The sequence below is a fragment of the Hippocampus zosterae genome, chromosome 16 (assembly GCF_025434085.1).
Source record: "Hippocampus zosterae strain Florida chromosome 16, ASM2543408v3, whole genome shotgun sequence".
Taxonomy (NCBI): domain Eukaryota; kingdom Metazoa; phylum Chordata; class Actinopteri; order Syngnathiformes; family Syngnathidae; genus Hippocampus; species Hippocampus zosterae.
In genome coordinates, this window is record NC_067466.1 from 15736228 (window position 1) to 15763752 (window position 27525).

The following is a 27525-nucleotide window of genomic DNA, read 5'->3' on the forward strand; positions in this document are numbered from 1 at the left end:
GACAAAGGCATTACAATTCGAACCCTAAACTAAAAATCTCTGCTTTTGTTTTGGAATTTTTGGGCATGGTGCCACGGCAGGAGGAGGGCACCTAGGATAACAATTGGGCTTGAATTGGAATAGTTGACTGGAAGAAATATACAGTATATATATATAGATATATGAACATGATAAGACTCGATAGCATAATTGCGACCGTTTTACTCAAAATGTAAAAAAAAAAAACACACAAACAGATGCAGACGGCAGTTAAAATATTTTGTGTACAATATACAAAAAAACTAGTCATCTATCATTTCATATCAGCATGTTTACATTCACACCTTCACATATATGTATGACACCTTTTGAATATTAGCGTATAAAAACTAGGGAATAGTGTTGTGTTTTTTCACCATTTCCTCGTGGAATGAGAACTGGAAACGGGAGGCGCGGAACCACGTGGAGAACAGGTGACACATTGGCATGAAGAGGGTACAATAATAAGAATAATAACAGGAATATAAAAATACAAGAGCACAAAAAATGAAATCGTACACTTTTGTTGTTTTTTAAAAATGTTTTTACAATTGTTCATTATTGCAGACGTAGTCCACGAGGTCCATGACACCCAGCAGGTCGTCTTCGTCTTCGTCCTCTTTGGCGGGCTGTCCGTTGTTGCAGTCCAATTGGTTGCTCCCCTTGGCCTCCTCTCTGGGCTTCTCCTCGGAAACCTTCTCCTCAACTGTCTTGCCCTCGGCGGCCTTCTTCTCCTTTGGCTTCACCTCCTCCTCCTCGTCATCGTCATCCGAGTCGATGCGGTTGACCCTTTTCCGCACGGGCCGGTCCTCCTCAGAGGAGGAGGATTCGTCCGAGTCATCGTCCGAGTCTACTTCCTCTTCCGACGCTCTCCGGCGTTTCAGGGCCAGACGACGGCGATGCTGCTTTGACGACCCCCTTTCCCCGTCTTCTTCCGATGAGTCAACTCGCCGTTTGGGCGGGCGGTCCCTGGAGCCATCCTCGGAATCTCTGGAGAAGCTCGCTGGGGGAGACCAAAAAAATATATAAAAAATTTATATTCGCCCCATGCCTGCTATTTTTTGAGACCTTTTGTTTTATTCGTCACCGGTCGTCTCCGGTGAGTAAATAAATTGTTTGACATTTTCACCGCCGTATTACCTTCGCTTTCTGAGGTGTCCAGGAATCGTCTGAGTTTGGTTTTCTCCCGATTGGTTCCGGCCTGGGATCCTTCCGACTCGGACGTCTCGCAGTAGTTGACCTGAGCCTTGTGACTTCGCCGCGAGCGCCGCCTGCTTACATCCAGGTCGCTGTCGCTGTACTCGCTGGAACCTTGGCTCGCTGCGGAAGTACACAAGGGTTCAAACGGCATCCTTATCCGGTGACGATATACAAAAAGGGGCTTTTCCATTTATGGCACGCGCTCGGTTTCAAACGCGGCGCGATGGACCGTGTGACTTGCGAAAGCACCATATAAACAATATATCGTGCTTTATATCGAACGGAGAGCGGCTCGTACCGATTTCCTCTTCTTCGTCTTCCTCATCCGTCTCCACTTCCTCGTCGTCCGAGTAGCCTTTCGGTCTCCGCCGCTTTCGGGAGCTGCATCGTCGCTTCGGCGAATTCTTGCTGCGCGGCTTGGACGAGTGCCGCTTGCCGTCGTCGCTGCCGTTGGAGTCCGTCTCGACTGCCGTTCCGTTGTCCGACACCACAAAGTCTTCCTCTGAGCTGCAAGGAAACGCATCATGAAAAGCGGGACAAAAGTGAGAATTTTCCCCTGCTTTTCAATAAAAGGCGCAGATTGTCCTGAGTGATCATCCTGTGGTGTGTTAAGAGGGATTTTTTATTTTTTTTTACCTCCCTGATCTGCTCTGAAAATGTTTTCCACCGAACTTATAAACCTGTTCAATATTACTTAAATGTGATACACGGATACTGATCATTTTCATTTCTTGCAATCAAAGCGATTTTTTTCCTCGCCAAGTCATTGTATTTTCTGATGTCACCATGCTGCCTCTCGCAGGTCAGTCTTGGTACTGCAACAGACATCCGGTTAGAGGACAATTGTCGGGACAGATGTGTTGTTGTGTTCACACAAACATGAACACACAGGGGCGCACCCCCACCCCTCGGGGCGCACTCCCCCCCCACCTCATGTTTATTTCCCCTCCCATTCTAAAAACGGTTTTGCGTGCTTAGCCCACTTTACCTTTCACTGAGGCAGAACTCGTCCTCGCTCTCGTCGTCGTCCGCGGTGCTTTCGCTGTCCAGGTCGTTGAGGCGCCGCCGCTTCTTCTTGCGCTGGCCGGCGTTGGGCCGAGGCGGCCGACCGTTCTCCTTGCCGTCCTCCGACTGGATGATGGTGGCCATATCCTTCCCCCTGCTCCCCGTGATGTTGGCCATGTCTTTGCCGCGTCCCGCTCCTGTTCGCCGTGCACACGACACGTTTTCCGACGGACCGCGTTTGGGGGACTCCCGATGATGTCATTCGTAAAAACTCTCCGTGTCCAAATAAGTTTCGGCACTCGCCGCGTGCGACGCGGGGGCAGCTCACCTCCTCCGCCGGCTTCTTTGACGTCCTCTTCGATGGCCTCCTCGATGGCCTCGTCGAACTCATCGAACCTGTAGCTGATGTTCTTCTTGGCCCTGGTGGAGCGTCGCCCCCAGCTCTTACGCCGCTTGACCTCCTTCTCCTTCACAATCACCTCCTGCTTCTCCTCTTCCAACACCACCTGAGACAAAAAGAAAGAATTCAAGCCGCGGTCACAGCCACGAGCTCGGTGTCCTTATCGCACGCTCACCGAGGGCGCGATGATGTTTTCCACGCTGATTCCGACGTAAATGAGACGCTCTTTCCTGGGAAAGGCGAAAGAAAAGAAGAGCATCAGCGACGCTTCCGAGAATCAGTTTTGGCAAACGCGCGGCGGGGCGTCACCTTCTTTCCGCACGCTGTTTCTTCTTCAAGGCGGCGTCGAGGTTTAGCAGCTGCTCTTCCAGTTTGTCGCACAAGTTTTTCTATAGAGGAAGGCAAGCGGTTTTTAGTGGAAAGAAACAAGACGGGAAAAAAAATGGGGGAAAGCTCCTCGCACAGCGTTGTGTGTCTTGGAACACGTACGTGTTGGCAGGGCGGGCAGAACCACTCGCCGTCGGGGATGATCATGAGGGGCGGCCTGAGGCAAGCCGTGTGGTAGCCGCTGTCGCACGAATCGCACAGTAAGATCTGTGCACCCCCCCCCAAAAAAAAACATTAAAATGAATCTTGAAATTTGACTTGTCAAATGTGTTATTTTGTAAAGTCTAAATTATTCATTATAGTGTGATGTAGTGCGGCCCGGTAGTCCAGTGGTTAGCACGTGGGCTTCACAGTGCAGAGGTACCGGGTTCGATTCCAGCTCCGGCCTCCCTGTGTGGAGTTTGCATGTTCTCCCCGGGCCTGCGTGGGTTTTCTCCGGGTGCTCCGGTTTCCTCCCACATTCCAAAAACATGCGTGGCAGGCTGATTGAACACTCCAACTTGTCCCTAGGTGTGAGTGCGAGCGTGGATGGTTGTTCGTCTATGTGTGCCCTGCGATTGGCTGGCAACCGATTCAGGGTGTCCCCCGCCTACTGCCCGGAGACGGCTGGGATGGGTTACAGCACCCCCCGCGACCCTAGTGAGGATCGAGCGGTACGGAAGATGAATGAATGTGATGTAGTTTTTTTTTTGTAATATGAAAAAAAAAATGATGTCAGTGAGACGATTTAGCTCAGAACGCAATTGGTTGCTATGGTTTCGAAAGAAGGGCGACACTGTCACAAAGCGGCTGTTTTTTTTTTTTGTTTGTTTGTTTTGTACTCGCCAGTTCCGGGTGGTTGGGAAGCCCGCAGTGTTTGCAGGGGTCGTCGTTGGGCGGCAGGTCATCGGAGGACGCCGACGAGTCGGAATCGCGGCGCTCCCGGTTGTGTCGGCGCCTCTTGGCTCCTCGCTCCACCTTGTAGTCCTCGTCGCTGTCGTCCTCTTCTTCCTCGCTCTCCTCGTACTCGCTGGCCTCCCCGTCGCTGTCGTCGTCGTCGTCCTCCTCGGAGCCTTTCCTTTTGTGGCGGGTGCGCATGTTGGACCAGCGCGCCTTTCGCCGCTTTCGCCCCTTTTGACACCAAAGAACATGATCAAATCGGTCAAGGGGAGAAATGGCAGGGCTGGGTGATTGAGTCCCCCCCCCCCCACCCCCAGCCATTAAAAAAAATATATATACACAGGTACCTGTGTGTGTGTGTGTATATTATATATATATATATATATATATATATATATTTTTTTTTTTTTTAAAGAGAGAGTGAGAAGCACTTGCCAATTTAGCGCGCGTTTCTGCTGCACTGCTTCCGCCAGTGGTCCTTAACCTTTTTAGAGGTACCAAAATATGCATATTCATTCATTCATCTTCCTAACCGCTTGATCCTCACTAGGGTCGCGGGGGGGTGCTGGAGCCTATCCCAGCTGTCTTCGGGCAGTAGGCGGGGGACACCCTGAATCGGTTGCCAGCCAATCGCAGGGCACACAGAGACGAACAACCATCCGCACTCACACTCACACCTAGGGACAATTTAGAGTGTTCAATCAGCCTGCCATGCATGTTTTTGGACTGTGGGAGGAAACCGGAGCACCCAGAGAAAACCCATGCAGGCACGGGGAGAACATGCAAACTCCACACAGGGAGGCCGGAGCTGGAATCGAACCCGGTACCTCTGCACTGTGAAGCCGACGCGCGGTAGGAAACCGGAATACCCGGAGAAAACCCACGCAGGCCCGGGGAGAACATGCAAACTCCACACAGGGAGGCCGGAGCTGGAATCGAACCCGGTACCTCTGCACTGTGAAGCCGACGTGCTAACCACTGGGCTACCGGGCCGCCCATATGCATATTCACCAAACCCTTTATGAGTGAAAAATGAATACTTTTTTTTCTATATAAATTCAAGATATTTTTTTAAAAATGCATTTATTGAAAACAGAAAAAAAGTAAATACAATTTGAAGAGATAAGTATACTTTTATTTTTTTAAATTGGTCGACGTACCATCACGACAGTCACACGTCGACTACGGAGCGAACTAACTTTCCCGCAGCTCTGATTGGACAAGCAATGTCATGTGATCATCTGCAGCAGCCGGCGACAGCCAAGCGGGCGTGTCATAACTAATGAACACGTCGAGTCGCGCGTGTCTCACCCTGCATGGCAGAGGCTCCGTCGAAGCCCTGAGCGCGACTTACCGAACCCCCCAGGGGGGTTCGATGGAACCCGGGTTAAGAACCACTGGCTTACACTAACAACATGGATTCCAACAGAGAGGCGCGACTTCATACGAGGGGTGCCGAATTTAATTCCTGCTAAGAAATCGGACTACGTGAGCAGATTCCTTTTTCGAACCGTATGGTAAGAAAGAAGGTCGAAGGAAGCGCGGAGGAAAACTCACCTTTGGTTTGGCCTGACCATCTTGATCCACTTTCTTCTCTCTGGGCTTCCTCACAATGACTTTCACCTTTCCCTCCTCCTCTTCTTCTTCTTCTTCTTCTGCCTTCTCTTCCTCCTCCTCCTCCCCCTCCCCCTCCCGAGGCTTCTCGACCTTGTTGTCTTGGACCTCCGCCACCTTCTGCGTGGGTCTGGATATCCTGGGCGATCGTCTCAAGGACACGCCGCCGCCGCCGCCACCCGCGTTGGTGTCCGACTCGGAGTCGCCCTGCTTCGCCTGCCGCTGAAGTTTCACCCAGCGCCGGCGGGCGGCGCTTTTGACACCCCCGCGGGCGGCGCTTTTCTCCGGCCGAGCGGCGCTTTTCTCCGACCGAGCTCGGCCGCCGTTTCCCGTTTCTTTCTTGGACTCGTCTCGCTCGCTTTTGCTCTCGGCGGCCGCTTCTTGGCCGTCGCGTTCTCCGGTCGCCGTTCGGCGGTCGGGCTTCGGCGTTTTGGATTCGCCGTCTTTGGGACCGAGTTGAGGCGGCGTGGAAGCTTTTTCGCTTTGACGCGGTGCGTCGGGCCGAGTCTCCGACTCGTTTTGCTCGTTTCTGCTTTGAGCCACCTCGTCGCTCTCCTTTGCGTGATTGCTTGGGGCGAGTTTTTCCACGATGGACTCGGTTTTCATTTCGTGACGGTCCCGCTTGACGCTGCTGGTTTCCTTGGACTCGCTTTCTTCGTTTTTTCTTTTCGATGCCTCGCTTTTGTCTTCCGATCGCTCCGTTGCCGCCAGAAGCTCGGAGTCGCGTCCTTGGAGCGCCTTTTGGTCAGTGGATTTCGGATCGATCGTTTCGCCGTTTTTGGGAACGTCTTCCGGACACGCTTTGTCCATCGTTGGATCCTTTTCACTTTCTTGACATTTAAGCTTCGTTTCTGGCAGAGCTCGGCGGGCGGTTTTCGCCTCGCCATCTTCCGGTCGTTTGATGACCTTTAGGTCATCGGGTTGGGGTGTTTCCGATTCATGAGGGGGGGTTTCCTCTGGCGCGGCGTTGCTTTGGAAAATTTTTTCCGTTTTGGAATCCTTCTGACATTTGAGCTTCTCGTCGGGCGGACCCTTGGGCTCGTCTTCCTCGTTTTTGCCTTTCGGTGCGTCACTCGCGACTTCGGCTCGCTCGGCTTCGGCTGGGGACTTGCCGGCAAGCTCGACCGTCGCTTTTTCATCGGCGGGTTTTATCATTTTGGCGCCATCGGCAGGGTCGATCGTTTTGACTTTTTCCATTTCCGCCTCCTCGTTTTTCTTTTCGGATGCCTCACCGGCGGCGACAGGTTCTCTGCTCTTCCTCGTGTCTTCTATTGGCTGTTTTTTCGCTTTGTCATCGAGTTCTTCGGTCACGTTTTGGTCAATCGTTTTCACCGATTCGAGTTCATCGGGAGTCTCGTTCGCCGCCGTTTTGGAGAGTTCTTCATCCGTGACGGGATACCGACATTGAAGTTTGTCATCACGTTGCGCTTTGCGAACGACGTCGCGGTCGCATCCTTCTGTCGCCTTGTCATCAGCGTGTTTTGCCATTTTCAATCCGCCAGCGAAATCGTTCTCCGTCTTTTGATCCCTTTCGCAGAGTTGATCCCTCGCGGAATCCTTTTGACATTTCAGGTCGCCGCGTCGCGACTCATTCCGGTTCTCGGCGACCTCGTTTTTGCTTGGCGTGACCTCACCGACGACTACCTGCTCGCTGGTTTCCGACGACGCCTTCACGTGATCCTCTTGGGGCGTCACTTCAGCGTCTTGTTTCGCCGTTTCGGATCCTTCAGGAGCATCTTTCGTCGACGCCGTATCGGCTTTGGAACATTTATCCATCGTCGAATCCTTTTGGCTTTCTTGACATGTAAGATTGGCGTCCGGCGGAGGTCGGTTGCCGTTTTCGACCTCTTGCTTGGGCTGGTCGTCCTCATGTTTGCTTAAAACCAGGACGGTTTTGATGATACGCTCTTCGGTCGTGTGTTTTATCGTTTTGGATTCACCAGGGGGCTCTTTTTTATCATTTTGGGAGAATGTATCGTTTGTGAACTCCGGCGGGCTTTCGTCCACTTGACAGTCAAGCCTCTCGTTGGTGTCGTCCTCCTTGTTGTTTTCCGCCGACGGCCACGCCGGTTCTACGGCAGCTGCGTTTTCCGACGTTTTCGGCGGGAGCGTTGCAGGCCGGTCGTCCCGTTTTGATTCGCCCCGGTCGGCTTTGGCGGCGTTCGCGGCTTCTTCTGCAGGTTTGGACGGCGAGTGGTCCGCCTGGACGGCGTCACGACGGAGCTCGTCTTTTGTGGCTTCCGACTCGATCGGCTTTTCGGAGTTAGTTACCGAAGCGCCGTTGGGTTTCACGTCTTGGCTGGCGGCCATCTCTTGACGCACGTCCGCCGCGCTGGTCTTTTTGATGACCGACGACTCGGGCGATTCTGGAGCTTTCTGGCTTGCGGGCTTGTCTGCCTTTTGAATGACGGTCAAGTTTTGCGCCGCCTCCTTTTGCGACTCGTCCTTTCGGCTCACGGCGTTGTTCTTGCGCGTCTCCTCCTCAGCGGGTTGCAACTTCTCCGTTTCGCTCTCGCTCGTGTTATTTCCGGCTTTCCTTGTTCCTTCGGTTGGGGCGTCCACGCAGAGTGGTTTTCCTTTCGCCTTTTCTGTATCTTTTGAGGTGCAGTCTGCGGCCGTGACCTCGTGATTTGATTTCTCCTCGTTCTTGACGGCGGCGTCCATTTTTTCCGACGCGTTCACGTTGTCCTCCAAAGACAACGCAGCTTTTTTGTCTCCTCGCTTGAGCTCTTTTAAATTCCCGTCTCGTTCGAGTTCGGATAATTTATCGTCGGCTTCCTTCGTCGCCTTCTCTGTTCCTTCAGCTTTTTCCTCGTCGACGGGCGAAGCCGTGACCTTCTCCGCATGGCAGTGTTCTTTCTGCCCCTTTGTGGATCCCGATTCATGTTCACTCAAACGGGGGTGGAGGCACGTCTCCGACGTGGGCCGAACTTCACCGTTGATTTGCTCTTTCCCGCCGCGTGTCTCCCCGCAGACGGGCTTGGGTTTGACGTTGTCCTTTAGCTGCAACGCCGGCGCGAACTTCATGCCTCTTTTCTTCAGAGGGATCTTGGCTTGCTGCTCGTTCTTCATCTGCTGGATCTCGTCGACGCTGTTGTGCTTGGGAGCGGGCTCCCCGCCCTGCGTCTCCGCCCTGGCTTCGACCGTCTCCTTGGGCTCTTCTTTGATCGTCGGGGTTTCGTTGACTAAACCGTGATTGGCCGGCTTCTGGGTCATCGCTTCCGTTATGCCGTTCACTGCCAATTTGATCTCGGACGTCTCCGATTTGAGCTCATCGGTGTGATCCAATTTTCCGTTGCTCTCCGTCTTTGGTGACACCTGCAAGGCCGCCTGGGTGGGGTCTTTGATGTCCTCGTCTGATGAGCTCTCATCTTTCTTTACGCCATCTGAAAAAAAAAAAGCTTAGGTTAGTTTGTTGTCAAGTTGATAGCAGCGAGAAGAAGACTCGTGTTCAAACAAAATGGCCAACGCTTGATCTACATTTTAATATTTTCCGATTCGGATTTTTCCATCATCGATCATAATCCTAAGATGTATACCTGCTTGATCCTTTTCACTCTTAGTCTCTCTCTTCAAGAGCTCGGGATCAATGTGTGTCTTGAGCAGAGCCACCACTTGCGCCAAGTCGCTGCGATCTCTACGAGAAGGAACCAAAGGAGCATCAGCATCCACTAATCATCGCCTCTTCCTCCTCCTCTTCTTCGTACCTGGCGATGCACTTCCACGAAGCGCCGTCCAGGTCGTCCTGCTCCTCCACATAGAGGCGGACGTTGTCGTCCTGGTCCAGCTGGAACCAGTACATCTGGCCGTCCTTGTCGCGGCCGATGGGCTGCAGACGCATCTTGTCCGGGTCCTCCTCATTGATGGTATTCTTGAACTTCAGGTTGTCATCAAACTGACACTCGCACAGATACTACACAGGCAAAGGAAGACATGTTGGACTTTGTATCATTGCAGTTTGGTTTCCTTTTGGGACTACAATTAAAAAAAAACGAAAATATGAATTAAAATGTATGGTGGCAATAAAACTATGGAATGCATCACTTGACATTTTATGCTGAGGATGTGTTTTGGGTGGAATTGTGTGTGTGTTTACTTTAAGGATGGCTGTCTTGCTGTCCACTGTCATGCTCCTGTAGCCCTTTTCTTCCAGCTCCCACGCCCATGCCGTGTTGAACTCTTGACATATCTGCAGCAACAACAACAAAAATTAGATTCTTCTCGCAGTTAATTAATTTATTTTTTTAAACTTGTTTTCACATCATTGTAAGACTGGCTTATTTTTATTTATTTTACCTTGACAAGATTCTTTTCCCATCTGTCTGCTGACACCGACTTCCCAATCTTTCTCAGCAACTTGACATGAAGGTCAACTAGCAACTTGGGAACTAAACAATAAACATTTTGAAAAACAATTCAGATTTCACAGATTGCTACACAGATCTAAATTCTAAAGGACAATACAGTAAGGTTAAAAATAACAATAAGGAATATCCACCGATTATTTGTGAATGTGAAATGTGATAATGTGTTTATTAATTCAGAACTAAAAGGCGAAAAAAAAGAACGACAATTTCAAATGTTTAAAAGATGACCGTATTTTATTAAGCTATATTGATGTCACATTGTTATTGACAAAGTTAAAATAATAAATTGATTAGCTTCACAAACTATACTCCGATATTTGTGAGTCCCGCCAAAAGAACGTTTATTTTAAAAAATATTAAAATTACGAAGTATTGAAAGCTAAACATAAAACCCTCTCGTAGTTCGCCTTCCGTCGCAAAACACAACAATGCACCACAATGAGCTGGAACACCGGAAGCACTTTTAATGCGTTCTTGCCAAACGTCAACGACTACGTTTAATTTGACAGAACGCACCGGAACTCGCGCAGGTAAAGGGTTAAAGCAGCACTTTAATTTAGTCTTTCAACAGTGATTAAAGTACGCCTTTCTGCTTCCTTCGCTGGCATTTAAACACCCCGGGAGACCGTTTCAACGCCCACGACACTGTCCGTCAATGTGCATCACCGCAGCAACCCGGAAAAGGGATTAAACGGGCGAGTTAGCAGTGTGTTGTGTTCAGGAGCGGCGAATAAAGGCTTGCAAAGCGGAGGGGGTAATCAAAAGCGTAAAAAGTCAAACAAACACGCGGTCAATTCGGTAAATCAACATGAAAATAACCACGTCCTTGCATGTGAACACACATGTAATCTCTATTGTAAGACCTCGCTTTCGTTAAATATGCATTAGTGGGGAGGTAAAGGTGAGAGAAGCGCACAATAACACAGCGATGCTAACGGAGCTCGCCCAGTTAGCTTTGTAGCAGCGATGAAGTCTCTCCTCTTGCCTCCTCCCCCTCCCCGGTTCCTTTCCCGAGCCCTACCTGAGGATGTGTCCCGCAGGTATCGCTCCAGCTGCGGGAAGGTGAGCTCTGGCAGGTCCAGCTGCGCACCGTAGCGCTCCAGAAAGGAGCAAATGACGGCGTAATTGGGACACAGTGCAGGGGGGCAACTCGCCGTTGCCGCCGAAGCAGCCATCTTTTTCCCTCCACACCAACCTGTCAAGAGCGTAAGCGTCCGGGGGACGCCCAACGGGACTTCCGCTGGTGACAAAATAAAGCACAGGAAGATGGAAGACAAAGCAAGTCCTTAACAGAATGTACACAATACTAATAATAATCACTTTCCATTGCATCCATTTTCAACAACGGTTGTCTCAAAGAGGGTTCCGGTAGTTCCTGGAGCCTATCCCAGTTGACCTCGGGGGAAAGGCAGACTACCCCCTCAAATGGTGCCCACATCCACATCCTCACTGAGTAGGAACCAAGTGTGTGTATCACTACGCCATCAGTTACTTAATAATACACTGCAATAATAATAAGTACTCATTTATTCGACCGCTGGCATTGGGCCAAAACCTGCTATCCATTTTTTTCCACAAATTGAAGTACAGTAATTGGTCAGTCGAATGTGTTATTTCTTATTTACAAAACAGTTGATCAATCTGAAGTGCAGAAAATGGCTTGCTCTGTTTGACGATGCAGTTCCTGCACAAACAAGTGTCCACGATCGCACTCCTAGAGTCAGCGTTGCGTTCCACCTGAAAAGACCGCAATTTTGCTTTCTCGCCTATATGTAGCAATGTTTAGCGTGAGCGTTCTCACCTAGTTTAAAAAAAACATATTTGAACATTGAAGTATATTGATAAAATAATAAATAATGAACCATTTGAACATCGATATTTTAAATATATAACCGCTTCAAACAACTAGGCACGTGTAGGAATAGTCCTACGATATTGTCAATGTTTTACGTTCTGTTCCGTTGTATTATTTTATGTCAAATGTTCCCTCAAGCGCTTTGTTACAGCTGCAGCTGTTGTGAAAGCGCTACATAAATGATGATGTCTTGTATTACAATGAATGAAAACACAAATCATGAGGTCAATGTGAATCCTGCTGACAAACAGAAGAAGTAAAAACCACCGATCCACTATTGAAGCTATTCTTTATTTCACATTTATTTGTACACAATAAATACTGTAAAACATCCACTTGTGTGTGTAAATATGACGCTTGGCAGTCACTGCAGCACTAACTTGGTGAACACAGCGGAACCAAACGTGGAAAAAGTAGCGTGTTACTTCTCTAAACAGGGAAAAGATACTTTTCTCTTTTTTTTTTCCTTATTTCAATACATGAGGGTAAACGCAAACTTCAAAAATAAGTTTGATGTCATTCAGATCTCAAGGAGATCAACAAGAAAACAGCAACGTGGCTGACGGATATCCTTTTTTTTTTTTTACTCACCACGCAGATCGAGTGGAACTAAATCATTTTGTTTTAATCCTAAAGTCTAAAAACGGAAATAAAAGAATACAAATTGTACTAATAATTTGTATGGATATCCATATCCAAGCTCTCTGTAAACTATTTTAAACAACGATAGCTTCTCTATAAGACATTTAAAGCGGCTATTTAAGGCTAAATAACGCAATATGACAAAAGTATTCATACCAAATACAGCTGGTAAACAAAACAGGAGAAATGTTGACAATCAAAATACTGAACGACGACGAAGACATGAAAAAGTGCTTCATTGTGTGACGCGCTATACATTTTACAACAGGATCGCTCCCTACCATTCATGAGCAAAAAGGCATCTTTCACACCTGCTAAATTTCCTCCTCAGGGGTCTAAACAGAAGAATCGGCATTTTCCGCTTTCGCCTTTCAAACAGAACTTGGTGACCTGGGATTTGAACGCTTTCTCAATAACACTAACTGAAACTTGGGCGCTTTGGGTGGAGTGGGGGGCTATTTTTACAAGAAAGGTCAGATGTGAAGATTAAAGGGGGGTTAGAAATGTTCCATTTGTTTTAAACAAAGCACAATGTAAACAGGGAGAGTGACATTCTTTAAAGAAATAAAAATCCTACTCACATCATTGCCACTTTTCCCTTCTTTTAGTGTTGGAGGTGGAGGTGGGGGTGGGGGGTGGGGATTCAGGACCAGCCTCGGACCCCGCCCCTCCTTAAACCAATGTGACATTACAGTGCAGACAACTGCAGACTCTGACAGGTCGTCGGCCATTTTCTCACATGAAACGAAAGAGTGTTCAAATGAAAATGGAGAGGTGTTGGTTTCGAAGGCGAGAAAGGCACGTTTGTTTTTCATTCCGGCAAAAGCACTGGCAGTGAGAGGCGTCCTCTAGGGGGCGTCCCATGTCCACTTCACACCAGCGTGATCTCCACCTCCTCTCTCCGCTTCACCTGCCCCCTGGGGTGCTGCTTGGGGGGAGGCGGAGCAGCTCGGACCTGGGGGGCGAAGAAAAATGTCCTGTTTGTCTCGCAAATAATAAATGAGACACATGATATGAGTGGATGGAATCAACGGAAAAGGAGCTGAGATTACTCACAGGTCGAATGTTGCCAGATGCGCTCTCTGGGTATTTGGGAGGCTGCGGGGAGCCTTGCGCCGGACCTCGAGTGACACAAATCCACATTTAGTAGAGTGCGTTTGAGCATTTCGGTTCGGCGACTTAGCTATATGATAAGACGTACTGTGGAAGGGGCTCTTGTGTGGCGTTGCGGGCGGTGGCCGGTGGTGCCCGTTGTGATAGGCGGGCGGCTGTCCGATGGGCGAGGCGGCGACGCTGCAGGGGCTGGACTGCGGTGAGGACGAGGTGGTGGGCGTCTGCAGGGGGCTGCTGTGGAGCGGCCCCACGTGGAAGGGGCTGCAAGGGGAGCGCTCACAGTGGGCAGGCGTGCAGGGGGAAGACTGAGACATGAAGGAGAAAAAAAAAAACAACTCAGCAAAAGTTGGGCATGAAACTAAAAGGTGACTTTCAATTCAGCATTTTTTAATCTGTTGATTTGCTTGTAGGGGGCGGTGGGGTGCGGTGGGGCTGGGGGATTCTGAAAACTCAGCTATTTGCTGTTTTTATGCTGTGGCCAAGGCAAATTCCTTTTTCTTTGGATTGATGATCCTCTCCGTTTTATGTGCTTTGCCGCCATCTTGTGACACTTATCCTCAATTACAACCACCTGAATGAGGGATAACAATCAAATCCAAGCGTTTCCTTTCTACCTGAATGCTTCCGCCGTCTCTCTGCCCGGCACCGCTTTCGCCTGCGCTGCCGGCCAGGTCCTCTACCAGGACGGCGGGGAATACGCCCACGACGCCGTTGAACTCGCCCTCCCAGAAGCCGTCATCCTCGTGGGTTTCCCGGCTCAAGATGCGGATGATGGCGCCCTCGGGGAAGGAGAGCTCATCGTCCGTCTGGCCGGCGTAGTCGTACAGCGCCTTGGCGAACGACACTGTGGAATATATCGTAAAGCCACGTTAAAAAAAATGGTTAGCGGTGCCGTTTCAGATGTTATCGTAGTTATGGGTTTAAGAGCTGAAGGATATTGTCAGCTCAAAATGTAGCTTGGAATTGTATTATGATAGCTACTCTTTGTGAATTTTGGTTTGTGTTCTAAATGACATTGATTGATGGTGGCTGTAATTTCTCAACAGAATCCCACAACTATTACATACATCACAGTGGTCATTTTTATGTCTATCTAAGCGAGGGGTTCAGGTCTGTACAGGCAGGACAAAAGGGTCTTTGAGGACACCCTACCGCTGGAGTCTCCGTTGACAGAGCCGGTGGGAAGCTCGGTTTCGGGTTCGGTGGAGTTGCTGGAGGAGTGCGAGCGAGCGTCCAGCGCGGCCAAGGACTGCAGCATGCTCAGCAGGCTGTTGGAGGACGGCAGCTGCAGGTACTTCTCCGGGACGTAGCCGACCTGGCCGCTACGGTTTCTGGCCTGGGGAGAAAAATGGGGTCAAAGATGACGAAACAGGCCTTGAATAGGCTCGAACAACTACAAAACCTTACCTTCACCCAGTCCTCCATGTCACCGTCATCGATGACCTCCAAGATTTCCTGCTCCTCGATGGTCAGTTCATCTGGCTGAGAGGCCTGAAGACAACATTGCTCGGATAAACGGGAGGCCTGGATGATTGGTACTGTTTCTTTGAAGGTTGTACATGTATGTCTAATTGTCCCGTAACGAAGGTTGGCGACCCCAAGTTAAGACGAGGGCTCCCAACCTTGTAGGAGTAGAGCACTTTGCAGGTGAGGGGGTAATTTTTCAACGTGCTGGAGGGGCTGGAGCTGCTGTCGTCCAATACTTCGCCGCTGTCCTCCGTCTCCTCCTCGTCCTCCTCGCGCTCCAAGTCGGCCGTTCCCTTCCGGAATGAGACCGACACGTTGAGCCACCGCTCACCATTAAAAAGTGTGAAAGATGGGGCTTGGACAAGTCTTACGGAGAGCGAGGGATCGTGGCCACTGAGGTTGTTCCAGCGCTCGTTCTCCAGATCCTCCATCACCTGGTTCATGGCGCTCTTTAGCCACATTTCCACCCCGACGCCCGCTTGCCTCAGCAGATCCAGACGGGCCTCTGCCTTCGCCTTTACCGTCTAGCAGAGCGGCACACAAAAATTTGATAACATCTCTTTCACTTCATGATACTATTTATAATGATGAGATAAGAGGACGCTAAATGTTTTCTTCTTCCTGAGGAGTTGTAATAGAAAATAATTGATTGGCACTGCCTCAACCTAATATTTTAACAAAATCAATGTGTTTTTTTTAATCCTTTTCAGTGTGTGATTGTACACGTCAACCAGCAGGTGGCGCTTTGGTGTCGTGTTGACAGGCGCACTGACCCACACACACACACACACACATACACGCGCACGCTCTTCACTCGGTTACCTCTGCCCTCCGCAGACTCTGCCTCGCCACTTCCATCTTGGCCTCCAGCTCTCCTGCGTTCTGCTCAGAGTTCCCCTGAGCCCCAAATTCGTCCAAGACCTGAACACAAACACAAATTCAAAATAAGAGCTGAAACCAACAATGGCTCCATCGTGTACGCTTACAAGAGTGTGACTCATTTACTGGTTACTGTTTGATACAAGTGTTGCGGGAAAAAAAAAAAAATTCCCAGATTAGGTCAGTGATCACTTGGCTCTGAGTTTTAGTGTGAGAGCAATACTATAAAATCCCATCGTGCTCCTCCCACGAGCAAATTGTCACTGTTTGTCCTTTGCGAGATATCAAACTAACCTCAACGGTACTATTTTAAGCGCTGGGTCTCACCCGTTGTGTGTGGATGATAGTTTTGTACTCTCGGGCCACTCGACTGGCCCATTTGCGGGCTTCCTTGTCCAGGCTGTGATCCTCCGCCGTGCCGCTCTCTTTTAGCAGATGCGTCACCTAGGGGGGGACAGATCCAAAACATATTTATAGGCAAGGGTGGGTATCTCTCCACAAAAGAAGATTAGATATTTTTTTTCAATACATGGGAAAATGAAACGATTCAAGGGTGTAACGATAACATTGAGTCCGTCAAATTAGAACCTAAAACGCTTTCAAATTGTGGAAATCCGGATTTTGAGGTGCCCGCCACACAGTGATTTAAGAATCCTGACTACTGTGTTCTAGGAAACATGAACAGGTCATTATGCTAAAAAGATTGTTTGCTTTGTGGGGATGACAAACGTCTGACGGAAGGACTAAAAAAAACAAAACAAAACAGATGAGGGATCGTGACAAAGAGGAGTGCTGCCGTGGAGCACCAACTCTGCACATTCCTTCCGAGAACACGTCAGTGTGATGGAAATAGTGGGCGACTGAGTGACGTGCCAAGCAGCTGTTATCTGGCATTTAAACAGGAAGGGACCACCACGATCATCAACATGATCAGGTTTGTAAATGCTTAAGAGCAACGACAACACAAAACCTGCATTAACATGTTTCCTCATGACGGCATGTGTGTGTGTGTGTGTGTGTGTGTGTGTGTGTGTGTCAGGGTGATGTTGGGGTGTCAGCGCACTCTGATGAGGCCCACTCACAATGGCTCCTTTTCACACATGGGCTGTTCACAGGGCCCGGCCCACCTCCTGCCCCTCCCTCCCTCTTTCGCCTCTTTTTACCGGATCCCTCCGTCTGGCCAGCGGCGGCGTGGCCAGGGGAGGGAAGGGGTGGCCGGGATTTTTGTGTCCACCATTCATGTTTTCTTTAGGGAACAGGCGGCCACTTGTTGGGACGTCCAACGAAAACAACGCCGCCGTTTGCAGCCTGGACAAATTGTGCAGTGTTTGCTGAGGGCAGAGCGCCACCAGGGAGGATGTACGTGTGCGTGTGTGTGTGTGGTGTGTGTGTGCGTGTGCGTGTATGTGAGAGACATCAATTAATATACATTACATCAAAGCACGCAGGCCACAGAGGGGTCCGGGGTCAAGTCGTCCGGACAATTTTTGACCTTTGTCGGGACTATCAGAAGCGGGACTTACATAATGTGTTCAATGTTAATTATAACTTTATCAAAGATAAAAAAAGTCGACATTGCTCCACTCTCTCTGTTATATTGCGTTATCACTTGTTGCAAGATGAAAATGGCTGGGCTGGGAGCAGTTTGATTAAGGCAGAGAACTGCCTTTTCACTCATGCAAATGAGCTCACTAAAAGTAGGCATCAGGTTCGATTTCAACACTCTCCTTGCTGTCAAGTTTTTTTTTTTTTAATTAAATCGTCTCATTGGCATTCGGTAATGCTGGGACACGGGTGTGAAGTTTAAAACTGTAATTTCACTTTTCCTGCCTCGTTCCGTTCAACGTAATCGTCTGGAATGGAGAAAAACTCAAGTTGACCCGGCAATATTCCGCCTTCGGAGGTAGTCACACAAGCGTAACAAACACGCAATGCAGTTGTGGACGTCAACACCTGACTATGTTCCAGTTGTGTTGAAAGTAATTGTCCATTTGTATTTACTATGTAGGAGAAGCGGGTAGGCAGGGGGGGGGGGGCATAATTGTCCCTTACGACTGCTTTAAGCTCGTCATGCTTTTCTGCTGGGTTTGATGACTGGAGAAATCGGTTGGCGTGGTCCGAAAGAATGAGCTGTTATTTTTGTCCTCGTCCGCCTGAGCACCAAACCGCGTCATTAAAAGCGGGGGGGCGCCTGCAACGAGCGCAAACACTGCATGTTTGCAAAGTGATCAAAGTCCGCGTCGCTGCTTTCACATGCGATCATTGAGTGCTCTATGGGGCCGTCTGTAAAACATCCTTGTGCCGCCACGCGATCGGTTTAAGGATGTCAAAAAAAATAACGCATTAAATAAGGAGCAAATATTGCCTCATCACTCACTTTACAAATACGGCGGTACCTGCATCGGTTTCAAGGAGACATACAACGCATTTCTTCCCCCAGTTGTTTCATAACATGTCTGCGACATGCTTTTGCCAAAATACCCCAAAAATTAAGAATTGCAGCACACTGAAAGAAGTTGCAGACGGCTACGGTAGCTTCTAGATAGCCGCTAAGTGGCTACCTGTCTCTTGTGGGTTAGCTTTGACATTTGCGGTTGATTTCATTTGATACCTGACATTTATTACCCCTCCCTTGTTGTTATTCAAGCCAAGAAACAGTTATATAAAAGTTACACTCAATTTGGACCCTGGATGGTATTACCCCCAACGGTGCTTCATCGAAATGGGAAATTTGGTTTATGAGTTAATTAATCGACCAAAGTGGTTTTGCGGCGGGTCTTTACCGTATCCGTGTCGATGGGCTGGTACGAGAAGTCAGCGGCTTTCTGGAAAACGGAATTCTTCTGCACAAACATCTGCTGATGGAACTCCTGCAGAACCTGCCGTCCATATTTGAAAGATTCCAATCGGTTGCCATGTCGGCGCTCACCAAGTCATTCACAGCCAGGAGGCATGGAGGGGTGGAGACTTCTTACCCCCTTGGAGTTGTCCAGGAGCTTGGCGAAGACATCGTGCACGGCCTGGTAGCTCTCCAGCTCCGTCTGACACAGCGACACCAGATAATCCTTCACCTGCTCATGAATCCGACCATCCAGCACCTGCGCATCCCAAAATGAATTTTAAAAAACTCACACTTTATTTAATGTGTTTCATTCCCGAAATACACCTATAGTGGTACTCAAAAATATTACTACGACGACTGCTAAATACAAGAGTCTACTGCGCACTGATACCATGTCGTGTGGACATACTTTCTGGTAAACGGGTGACAACAAATTTTAGCCAAGTGCAAATTATGATCGGGCGGCCCGGTAGTCCAGTGGTTAGCACGTCGGCTTCACAGTGCAGAGGTACCGGGTTCGATTCCAGCTCCGGCCTCCCTGTGTGGAGTTTGCATGTTCTCCCCGGGCCTGCGTGGGTTTTCTCCGGGTGCTCCGGTTTCCTCCCACATTCCAAAAACATGCATGTAGGCTGATTGGACGCTCTAAATTGTCCCTAGGTGTGAATGTGAGCTTGGATGGTTGTTCGTCTCTGTGTGCCCTGCGATTGGCTGGCAACCGATTCAGGGTGTCCCCCGCCTACTGCCCGGAGACGGCTGGGATGGGCTCCAGCACCCCCCGCGACCCTAGTGAGGATCAAGCGGCTTGGAAAATGAATGAATGAAATTATGATCGCTGTGCAAACTGTCGTCAAGCAGAGTTTCCAAACAGGTCGCCAGCGCCGTTCCGCCCTTTGTAATCGACAAAAGGACAATGAAGTTGCCACCATGGACATGCTAAGAAATCGACTCCGAGGACAACACGTCATATTGAGATCTGGAATAATGGTCATTGTTTTTTTTTTTAATTCTATTACCATTATCAATAAATACGCAGAACAATTAAAAAAAATTCCCCAGGATGCGCATTGCACCTTGAGACAGTCGCTGAGGTCGGTGTCGTAGTAGCGCTGCTGGTGAGCGTTGGCGGCCCCTAACGTGAGCAGGTAGTCGTTGCGGCAGTGGGTGGCTTTGGAGTTGCATTCGCTCCGCTTGGCTTTGAGCTGGAACGCAGGAATGGGCTAAGAAAACGCCGAGCGCGTCTCTCGCATCCTTTGCAAGTGGCTCATCCATACCTTGACAGTTGCCCTTTGCAGACTCGATCTGGACTGGAAGAGGCTAAGCTTGGACCTGGACAGACCAGCCAGAAAGACAAAACTTCTGCCGACCGAGCAATTTTCACACAAGAAGCGTAAATCTTGAACAGGTTCGGGCCATCGAGCGGTGCGGCTCGGTGTGATTTATGAGCCAGTGTCAGCTGGGGCGGCCAGAGAGTCATTAACGGTTTATTAGTTAGTTTTCCATGTGTGGTGTCATAATGTTGACGTCGGAGCAGGTTTGGTCCCGCGGGTGCCTCGCTAGGACGCTAACCGCTAACATTACATTTCAGACAAGAAGCTCTTTCAGCAATCATATGAGAGGCTATTGTTTCAGCTCGTTAATTCCCTCCCTGTGAATCTTTTGACGGTAACATTAGCTAACAGTGTATTTATGTAAATGGCACCCTGGAGGGTGTTTATTTACTCAGCTGCAAATGCGGGAGGCATTTCTGGAATAATATGAAAACAATGGTAACTTCATATTGCAAATCATGTTACGTGACAGCGGAATTGAAATCCTTTATTATTATCAGCTGTCATTATGTGAGTTGTTTTGTTTGGTGGCAGGGGATTGCACACATGTGGCGGACTGCTTACTTGCTGCTGTTTTGGTTAGCACAAGAATCGACTCTTACTTGGCTTCCAGCTCGGCCTTCTCCCGCACGGCCTGCGCCATGGTCTCCGCCTCCTGGTACTTCTTCCTGCTCTTGGTCAGGTCTTTGACGGAGTCCTGCAACTCGGCCTGAATGCTCATCAGCCGCTCGATGCACTGGCAAGCGCACAAGATGGCGGGATTTTAAAAAAACATTTTGATACAAATTGCAGAAACTCGCAGCCTGTCAAAATAACGCTGGATTCGATCTCGGTTGGCACAAATTTGAATGACAGGATGACATTATGGTTTTTTTTTTTCCTGTTCATCATATCGGGCCGCAAAAACAAAAGGTGCAGTTAACATCTACGTAATACATAAATTATGTGCAATAGAAAATATGGAAAACGAAAGAATGGTCGACTCCAATTCTGCGGTGGCCAGTAACAACTTTTCCGCAGCTGCATTTGCTGGAACTGGAGGGGGGACGGGGGGGTCAACGGCTAAAACAGAATCTCAACTGAGTCACTTGAACCATGTAGTGTAAACCCAGTCTAATAAAGACTAAGTATATCAGTTACAGAGACGCTTTAACAAGACGACAGAGATGCGCTCCTCGGCTGACCTAAATGGCGCGCAGGGACTGTCCAAACGGTCGCGCTTGTGTAACAAGTGAGAGAAACCCGAGCCGGGGATGGCGAGTTTCTGAACCCTCGGCGTTACCTTACGCAGCTGCTGCTCCTTCTGCAGCCGGGCCGTTTTTGCCGGCTCTGCAACTTGCACTTTGTAGTTGTCGCAGGCACCGATCCTTGATTGGGTAACCTGGACAGTACCCTCCAGATACGCCCTCCATACGCAATACATGTTCCTGCGCCAAGAGCGCGCACACACAGACACACACACACAAGGTTGTTTTACACAGCTGAAGCAACAGTGGAATGGGTCTTGCGCACCCGGGGATGGCTGAAATGTGTGGCCTAAATGGAGCAACAGAGGAAAAGTGCAGAGTTTCATGACGTGCAAGAGTCGACACCTGATCTGCATCGCGCGCCCACAGAGGAAAGCAACAGAGCTGGAGGTCTTCAATTAAAAGTTAAAGAGGTTCAATTTAAGGAAAGGTCTTAAAGCCTGGAGGCATGAATAAAAACATTGCTTCAATTATTTGCCAACTTCAAAGTGCTTCTGAGCAGGCCTTCCTAAAGCCTGAACATGGGAAAATTGAGTTTGTAAACTTAGGCGGTAAATGTAAGCAGTTGCAAAAATAATTCATGGACAGTATATCAACAAACTTGCCTAACATTAACAAATAAACCTTACTGTAATGAAAAAAAAACACTGCTTACAAACGAGACTGCTGTAAATTCCATAAATATCGACAGCTTCAAACTAAATGATTGCAAATACCTCAAAAATTCCAAAAGCTGTGATACAAAATATCACAAAATCTCCGAATGTTGTCCGGGTCAAATAATGACAACCTGTTACAAAGGTGTCAGAAATTGCGGAGAAAAGATTACTGTAAATCCTCCAAAGGTTGAGCACCATAAAATGATCCAATCTCTTATCCTTGAACAGTCGGGCCAGTTCGAGCAAGACGACAGTAAAACTTGCAAAATTTGTTGTTTAACCCCCCCCCCACCCGGAGTGTTTTTATCTTACCTGTGATCCGCTTCCTCTGACAGGCTGTCGGGCCATTCTCTTTTGAGGTACTGATTGGCCAACTTCTGCAGGGCCTGGAGGACAAAAAGTGTGGACAACATGTTCCACTTTAACACCAACGCACTTTTTTTTTTTTAGCAACCTTCCAGATGGACGTGACAAATTGCCATAGACTTGAACTCTTTCACCTATTAGAAAGGGGCTCGCATCGAGAGACTTAGATCTCAAGACACCAAACGGAGCCCTGAAAAGATATTTTAAAATGCTGCACCTCCGCAAACAGTGAGGTTAACCCGGGCAGAAATAGCTTCACACAGTAAACACGCAAAGAGACGCAAGGCACCGTCGTACGAATGAGGTCCAAGCAGTGTCACTGGGACGAGCACCACTTTCATTTGCATCACTTGTGACTTTTTAGCTGACTTCAATCCCGCAGAATGTTGGCTAATGTGGTCCCGAGGTGGCAAAGATGTCCCTGAACCCGATTGGTCCGTGGGGGTCCCGGTGCCAAGGCCGGAGAGTGGCGACAAACCGGCCCATTGTGGGGAGCCACGCGCAACTGGACTGGCCTGGCGGCGACTCGTGAATGGGAGCGCTCGGCGGAGGAAGAGCCCAAACAGAGACGGCCATTTTCAACGCTGGCTATGACGTGAATAGCAATCGCCGGCGTTGGCGAAAGAAGCTTGCAGGTGTGAGATACCAATCTCAAAATAAGAGTAGCCAGGTGATTACAGCACAAGTACATCTTTCATGCTTGTAAAAAAAAAAAAAAAAACGCCCTCACTCTTTGGCGACGGATGAAAATATCATCCATCATCCATTTTGAGATGCTTCCATAAACAAACAACTTATATTTCATATCCCTTTGCGGGACCTGCCAACAACACGCTCGCTACGCTTCATTTCTGCACATTGTTCTTTTCTCCAGAGACGTCCGCAAGCGTCCCAGAGTGCAGGCTGCATCCTTCCAAAGATGGAATGAGTCACGGAGGAACGGAGGAGGCAGACAGACGGCTTTCAAAAAGGCAACATGGGCTTACATTTTCGGGAATCTGGACGCTCAAACGTTCCATTTTTGATATTATATGAAGGGCAACAGAATAAGAAAGGCAGCTGGGGCTCAGCGCTAAGCTTCATCGCAAAATTAGATGACCTCAATTTGCATTCCCCGATATCCCAACACCTCTTGTCACATTTAAACCTGAAATAGGAATTTAACAAGACCAGTGGTACAGAAAGGAAGCTGATGCTCAGAGCCGATAAACCTTTTCCACATATGCTAACAGCAAAATGGAGTAACGTTTGGCCGATCCATGCACTCATACAAGAGCTGACCGATCTGGAACCTAAGTCCATTCAACGGCAACCCGAGGTGCTGCGGTTTACAACAAAACACAGTACAAACTATTTCGAAAATCCTCACCGTCCGTAAACATGTCGGTGAAAATCGGACAGTTTTTGCGTAATGGCTCAGATGGGCGGGCAAACAGAGGACAAGGCAGAGGAAGTGCCTCGGACAAATTGGCAAGAACCCATCTCGGGGTTGCTAGGCGGACTGCAGACGTGGCCCCTCTCCTTCACAGCGGTGCGGGACATTCCTCACGGGGCTGCAACGCCACAACACCGCCAAAGGATTTTTTTTTTTCAGACGTCCGACTGACGTCCTTCTGGAAGCTGTGGCTACAAAACAACATCTGATGGACAGCTGATGGAAATTGCGTCTTCCTGACCACATACGAGAACAAGACATTTCCGCAACCACCGCACTATTGCGACGCCTAAATATCATAAACAGATAAGAGGGCAATAAAGATTTACAACGTGAAAGGCCGTTTCCTTACCTGGGCGTAGTCCCGCTCGACAGATGCCCTTTTTTGGCTAAAAGTCCTGCAAAAGACAAATGTGAATTATAAAATCCAAGTTGACGCGAAAAATTAAATGAATAAATGTAAACAAAAATAAATGATTAAAAAAAGATAACAAAGTAAGCTGCAGTTTTATGAGTTGTTTTACACAATGGGGAAAAAAATAAAATAAAACCCATCACGGGTGTGAGTGTTGTATTGTCTGTCTTCATTAGTTGCTGCATCATTTGTGTTCAAGTATCGATGGCCTTCTAACCGCACCACATATATGCTGTCTGATGCTATTTGTTAGCATTTTGCAGTGAGTGTTAGCATCCGGCTCAACGGATTTAAGGCAAAGCAACACATAAATTCTCGTTGTTTTAGGTTTAGTTTGACAGCAAAGAGTCAAATTAAAGTAATGTTTCACTATTTCCCAACATCAGCTTATTTTTTGCAGATTTTGTTTTACAACATGACCTTGAAGCATCCCCCACCGCCAACGAAAAAAAAAAAGGTTGCTTTTTCTCTCCATTTTAAATTTGAACAAATATTAAAGGAAAAGCATTGCAAAACAGTCAAATGTTCTGCTTTCAATACAGGTCTTCATTGTTGTAAGGGACCAAAAAATGAGTTAATTTGTTATTTTAATCGTCTATGTTATTCTGCCAAATACAGTAATGGGCTTAAAAAAAAAAAGAAATCATAAATCGGTCGGTCCCTAATATGTATACTCGATCTCAGGTCTCTCTTGCCTCTCCCTGCGACTGTAGAATTTCCAAGCGCTTCATTTGACGACTCCAAAAACAAAGCATCGGCTGAGAAAAAAGAAAAATGCATTCCATCGCATTTGAGCTGATTTACAAGCCGAGGAACAAAGCTGTGGAGCCCCCCGGGTGCAATTTATAGTTAGACGTTAAGAGAAGAGGTCAGCACCCCAGGTGGGAAAAGCGGAGCGCAGCAAAAACCGTCACAAAGCCAGTAAACATGTCCGGACTCGACCGCCGTGCCTCCAAATGATCTGCCGTGACTTCCTGGGAGCTTCCTGCCCGCTCTGTCGGCGATGGGAACATCTGGCGGCTGTCCCATGTCTTGACGCCCAGCTGCTGAAAGGTTCAGAGCTGCGCCGACGGCCACAGACAGGAAGTGGCAAAAACACGACCGCAACCTCGGACTTATCAAGTTCTGTATTACATTTTGGGGAACAATACCGTCTGCTGCTCTAACACTTAGACAAAGCGTCTCGTGTTTATGTGAGCTTGTCAAAAGTCAAACACAGGAGGTCCTCACTCTGTGAAGGACGCAAAAGTGTACATTTACTGGTTTTTACTTCTTCTTCTGACGTTGTTGGCAGTTTTTTTTTAAACATCAAATCTGGTGTTGGACACGTGCTTACCTCAGGTCTTCCAGGAGGTCACACTCAGCCTGGTGTTTGACGTGCAGTCTGCTTAGCTGCTCGCTGTGAGTGTGTTTCAGCTCTTGGGTGACCCGGACCTGCAGAAGGTGATGACAATGTGTTTTTTTAAAAATTATTATTATTATTGTTTAAATAACACTTTATTAACAAAAGAATAGGAACAAGAAGAAATTGCTTCATAATTGCAAAGCTTAGCAAATTCCACCAACAATAAAACTGAACTTTCGCTTGTTTTGTAGGGACACACTGCATAAAATCACTTCACAACTTCAATAGGTCCCAAAACAGTATTCGAGTGCCTTGAAACTTTGCCAAAGACAAACTGCAGTCCCACCCTTGACTTCACTTTACAATGCCACAGAGTTCAAGTTATGTCAGATTATCTTATGTAGTATTCTCAAAAATGCATGCTCCCTCACAATTATTTTCGACTGTGTTTGAGCGTAAGACAAACAACTATTCACACACACACCTAGGGAGAATAAAGTGTTCAATTAACCTACCCTGCATGTTTTTGGAATATTAGAGGAAACCGGAGTACCCGGACAAGACCCACGCAGGCAGGCGGAGAACATGCAAAATCCACACAGGAAGGCCGGGACCCGGACTCAAACCCTGTACTGTGAGGCGGACATGCTAACTAGTCGATCGCCATGTCAAATTATTTATTTATATATATGACATAATTTATATATTATTATTATTTGATTTCTATCACTTTCTCTTGGAGCTCATCCAAGAGGTAGGTTGCTGGGGGGAATCCGACCTAATTTGTTATGTACGCCCTTGACTTGTCTATACAGGTGCGTTCCGACTTGCGTACACCCCGTCGTTAACTGTGGACCCAATTTATACCGACTTAACATGTTTTAAATGACTGTATTGTTTGGATTTTCAACACTATAAGAAGATCGAGATTATTTACGAACGCACAACTTCAGATACTCGTAAATCAAGAACAGGGCTTACTGCAACACGTATGCATTCAAGTTGGATCCACTCTCAAATTCGGCCGGGACAAAAATACAATGTCTATTTGGATAAAGAGCGACAGTCACTTGTTTTTACACACGCACACACGCGGACACGCACACACACATAAACGGCTATCGATTCGATCTGGCAACCGTCCGCTAGTTTTTAGTCCGGAGGTCGAGTGAAGAGAAGTGATATTTACTTAATCTTAAAAACCGCTTTAATGAACAACCTGTGCGCCGATGTAACACCTCTGTGACGTTAATCGTGAAAATCCTAGTAAAATACGGATAAAAAAGAACGGAAAAGTGACGTTTGGGTGCAGTTCAGAATGTCATTTAATTCGAATGGGTACGGCGGCACATCAAACGGACCTGCATCCACTACAATTGTGGCACATAAGCTTTTAATAAGTATTCTTCGCTTTGGGGGAGGCAATTAAATTCTTAGTATACGTAAAACTAAGATATTTAAGTCAGTAAAATGTGAAAGAAAAAGTGGCGTTTTCGTCGTGGTCCGGCAACCATTAAGTTTGCACCACTTCGTCGAGTGATGTTAGCTTCCAAGGCTACACACAAACTGTTCGGGGAAAATCTCACCTTTCTCGGTGGGGGTTGCATCCTTCTTTCTGGACATAAAAACTACACAAAAGAGTCCGAAAGTTTATTGGGGAAAATGGTCCAAGTGCTTCGACGACGACTGGGGTTGAAAAAGAAGAATGATACTCCCGGGCGGCCACGGTTGTCAGTCCGTTAAAAAGTGAGCCAGAGTCCCGCTGATGAAAACAGTGCTATTGCTTGTGGTCCCGGGGAGCAGACCCACCAGATATCGCATCAAGCGAACGTGATGACTTAAACTACTTCCGTGTTTGTCTTCAAAAATAAAACGTGAGCTTGAACGTGCTACTTCCGCGTTGCGTGTCAAAATAAAAATAATCATCATTATCATCATCACAATCATCACCACCACCACCACAACTACTACTATGATTACTACTAATAATGATAATAATAATAATAATGTGTGTGTGCAAACATTTGTGGAACTAATGTACAATATTTGAAAACGTATTTTT

The 27525-nt window shown here is 48.0% G+C and overlaps 2 protein-coding genes across 3 annotated transcripts; both read right to left on the minus strand.

The window, feature by feature from the left end:
* Window positions 1-455: 455 nt before the first annotated feature.
* rsf1b.1 (remodeling and spacing factor 1b, tandem duplicate 1) lies at window positions 456-13089 on the minus strand. The gene is made up of 16 exons (XM_052047237.1): window positions 12949-13089; window positions 10892-11110; window positions 9800-9891; window positions 9600-9692; window positions 9211-9416; window positions 9043-9140; window positions 5447-8889; window positions 3836-4120; window positions 3113-3217; window positions 2933-3012; window positions 2799-2853; window positions 2552-2729; window positions 2207-2420; window positions 1517-1725; window positions 1159-1338; window positions 456-1021 (listed from the first exon to the last, which is right to left on the minus strand). The coding sequence occupies exons 2-16, from the start codon at window positions 11043-11045 to the stop codon at window positions 564-566; spliced, it is 5850 nt and encodes a 1949-aa protein (XP_051903197.1). The 5' UTR covers window positions 11046-11110; window positions 12949-13089; the 3' UTR covers window positions 456-563.
* Window positions 11998-27384, minus strand: LOC127588510 (F-BAR and double SH3 domains protein 2-like). Of its 2 annotated transcripts, none has more exons than XM_052047264.1 (20): window positions 27050-27384; window positions 25455-25552; window positions 24056-24101; window positions 22215-22288; window positions 21279-21423; window positions 20599-20732; window positions 19940-19994; window positions 19739-19867; window positions 18802-18924; window positions 18610-18705; window positions 16154-16270; window positions 15770-15868; window positions 15319-15471; window positions 15103-15240; window positions 14888-14971; window positions 14633-14816; window positions 14095-14324; window positions 13569-13785; window positions 13424-13488; window positions 11998-13322 (listed from the first exon to the last, which is right to left on the minus strand). In XM_052047264.1, the coding sequence occupies exons 1-20, from the start codon at window positions 27068-27070 to the stop codon at window positions 13239-13241; spliced, it is 2292 nt and encodes a 763-aa protein (XP_051903224.1). In that variant the 5' UTR covers window positions 27071-27384; the 3' UTR covers window positions 11998-13238. The 2 variants fall into 2 exon arrangements, with proteins under 2 accessions (XP_051903224.1, XP_051903223.1); XM_052047263.1 differs by lacking the exon at window positions 27050-27384 and adding an exon at window positions 25979-26079.
* Between the last annotated feature and the right edge of the window lie 141 nt (window positions 27385-27525).

Excerpts from the sequence above, each read along its gene's own strand:
- rsf1b.1 (XM_052047237.1), bottom strand. The coding sequence starts at position 11,045 with ATGGCTGCTTCGGCGGCAACGGCGAGTTGCCCCCCTGCACTGTGTCCC. Across the intron at positions 8,890-9,042 it reads GAGTGAAAAGGATCAAGCAG|ATGGCGTAAAGAAAGATGAG; the intron begins GTATACATCTTA and ends TTTTTTTTTCAG. Across the intron at positions 1,339-1,516 it reads AGACGAAGAAGAGGAAATCG|CGAGCCAAGGTTCCAGCGAG; the intron begins GTACGAGCCGCT and ends GTACTTCCGCAG.
- LOC127588510 (XM_052047263.1), bottom strand. The coding sequence starts at position 26,050 with ATGTTCTCCGCCTGCCTGCGTGGGTCTTGTCCGGGTACTCCGGTTTCC. Across the intron at positions 14,817-14,887 it reads ACATGGAGGACTGGGTGAAG|GCCAGAAACCGTAGCGGCCA; the intron begins GTAAGGTTTTGT and ends TTTTCTCCCCAG. Across the intron at positions 13,489-13,568 it reads ACACAAGAGCCCCTTCCACA|GTCCGGCGCAAGGCTCCCCG; the intron begins GTACGTCTTATC and ends GTGTCACTCGAG.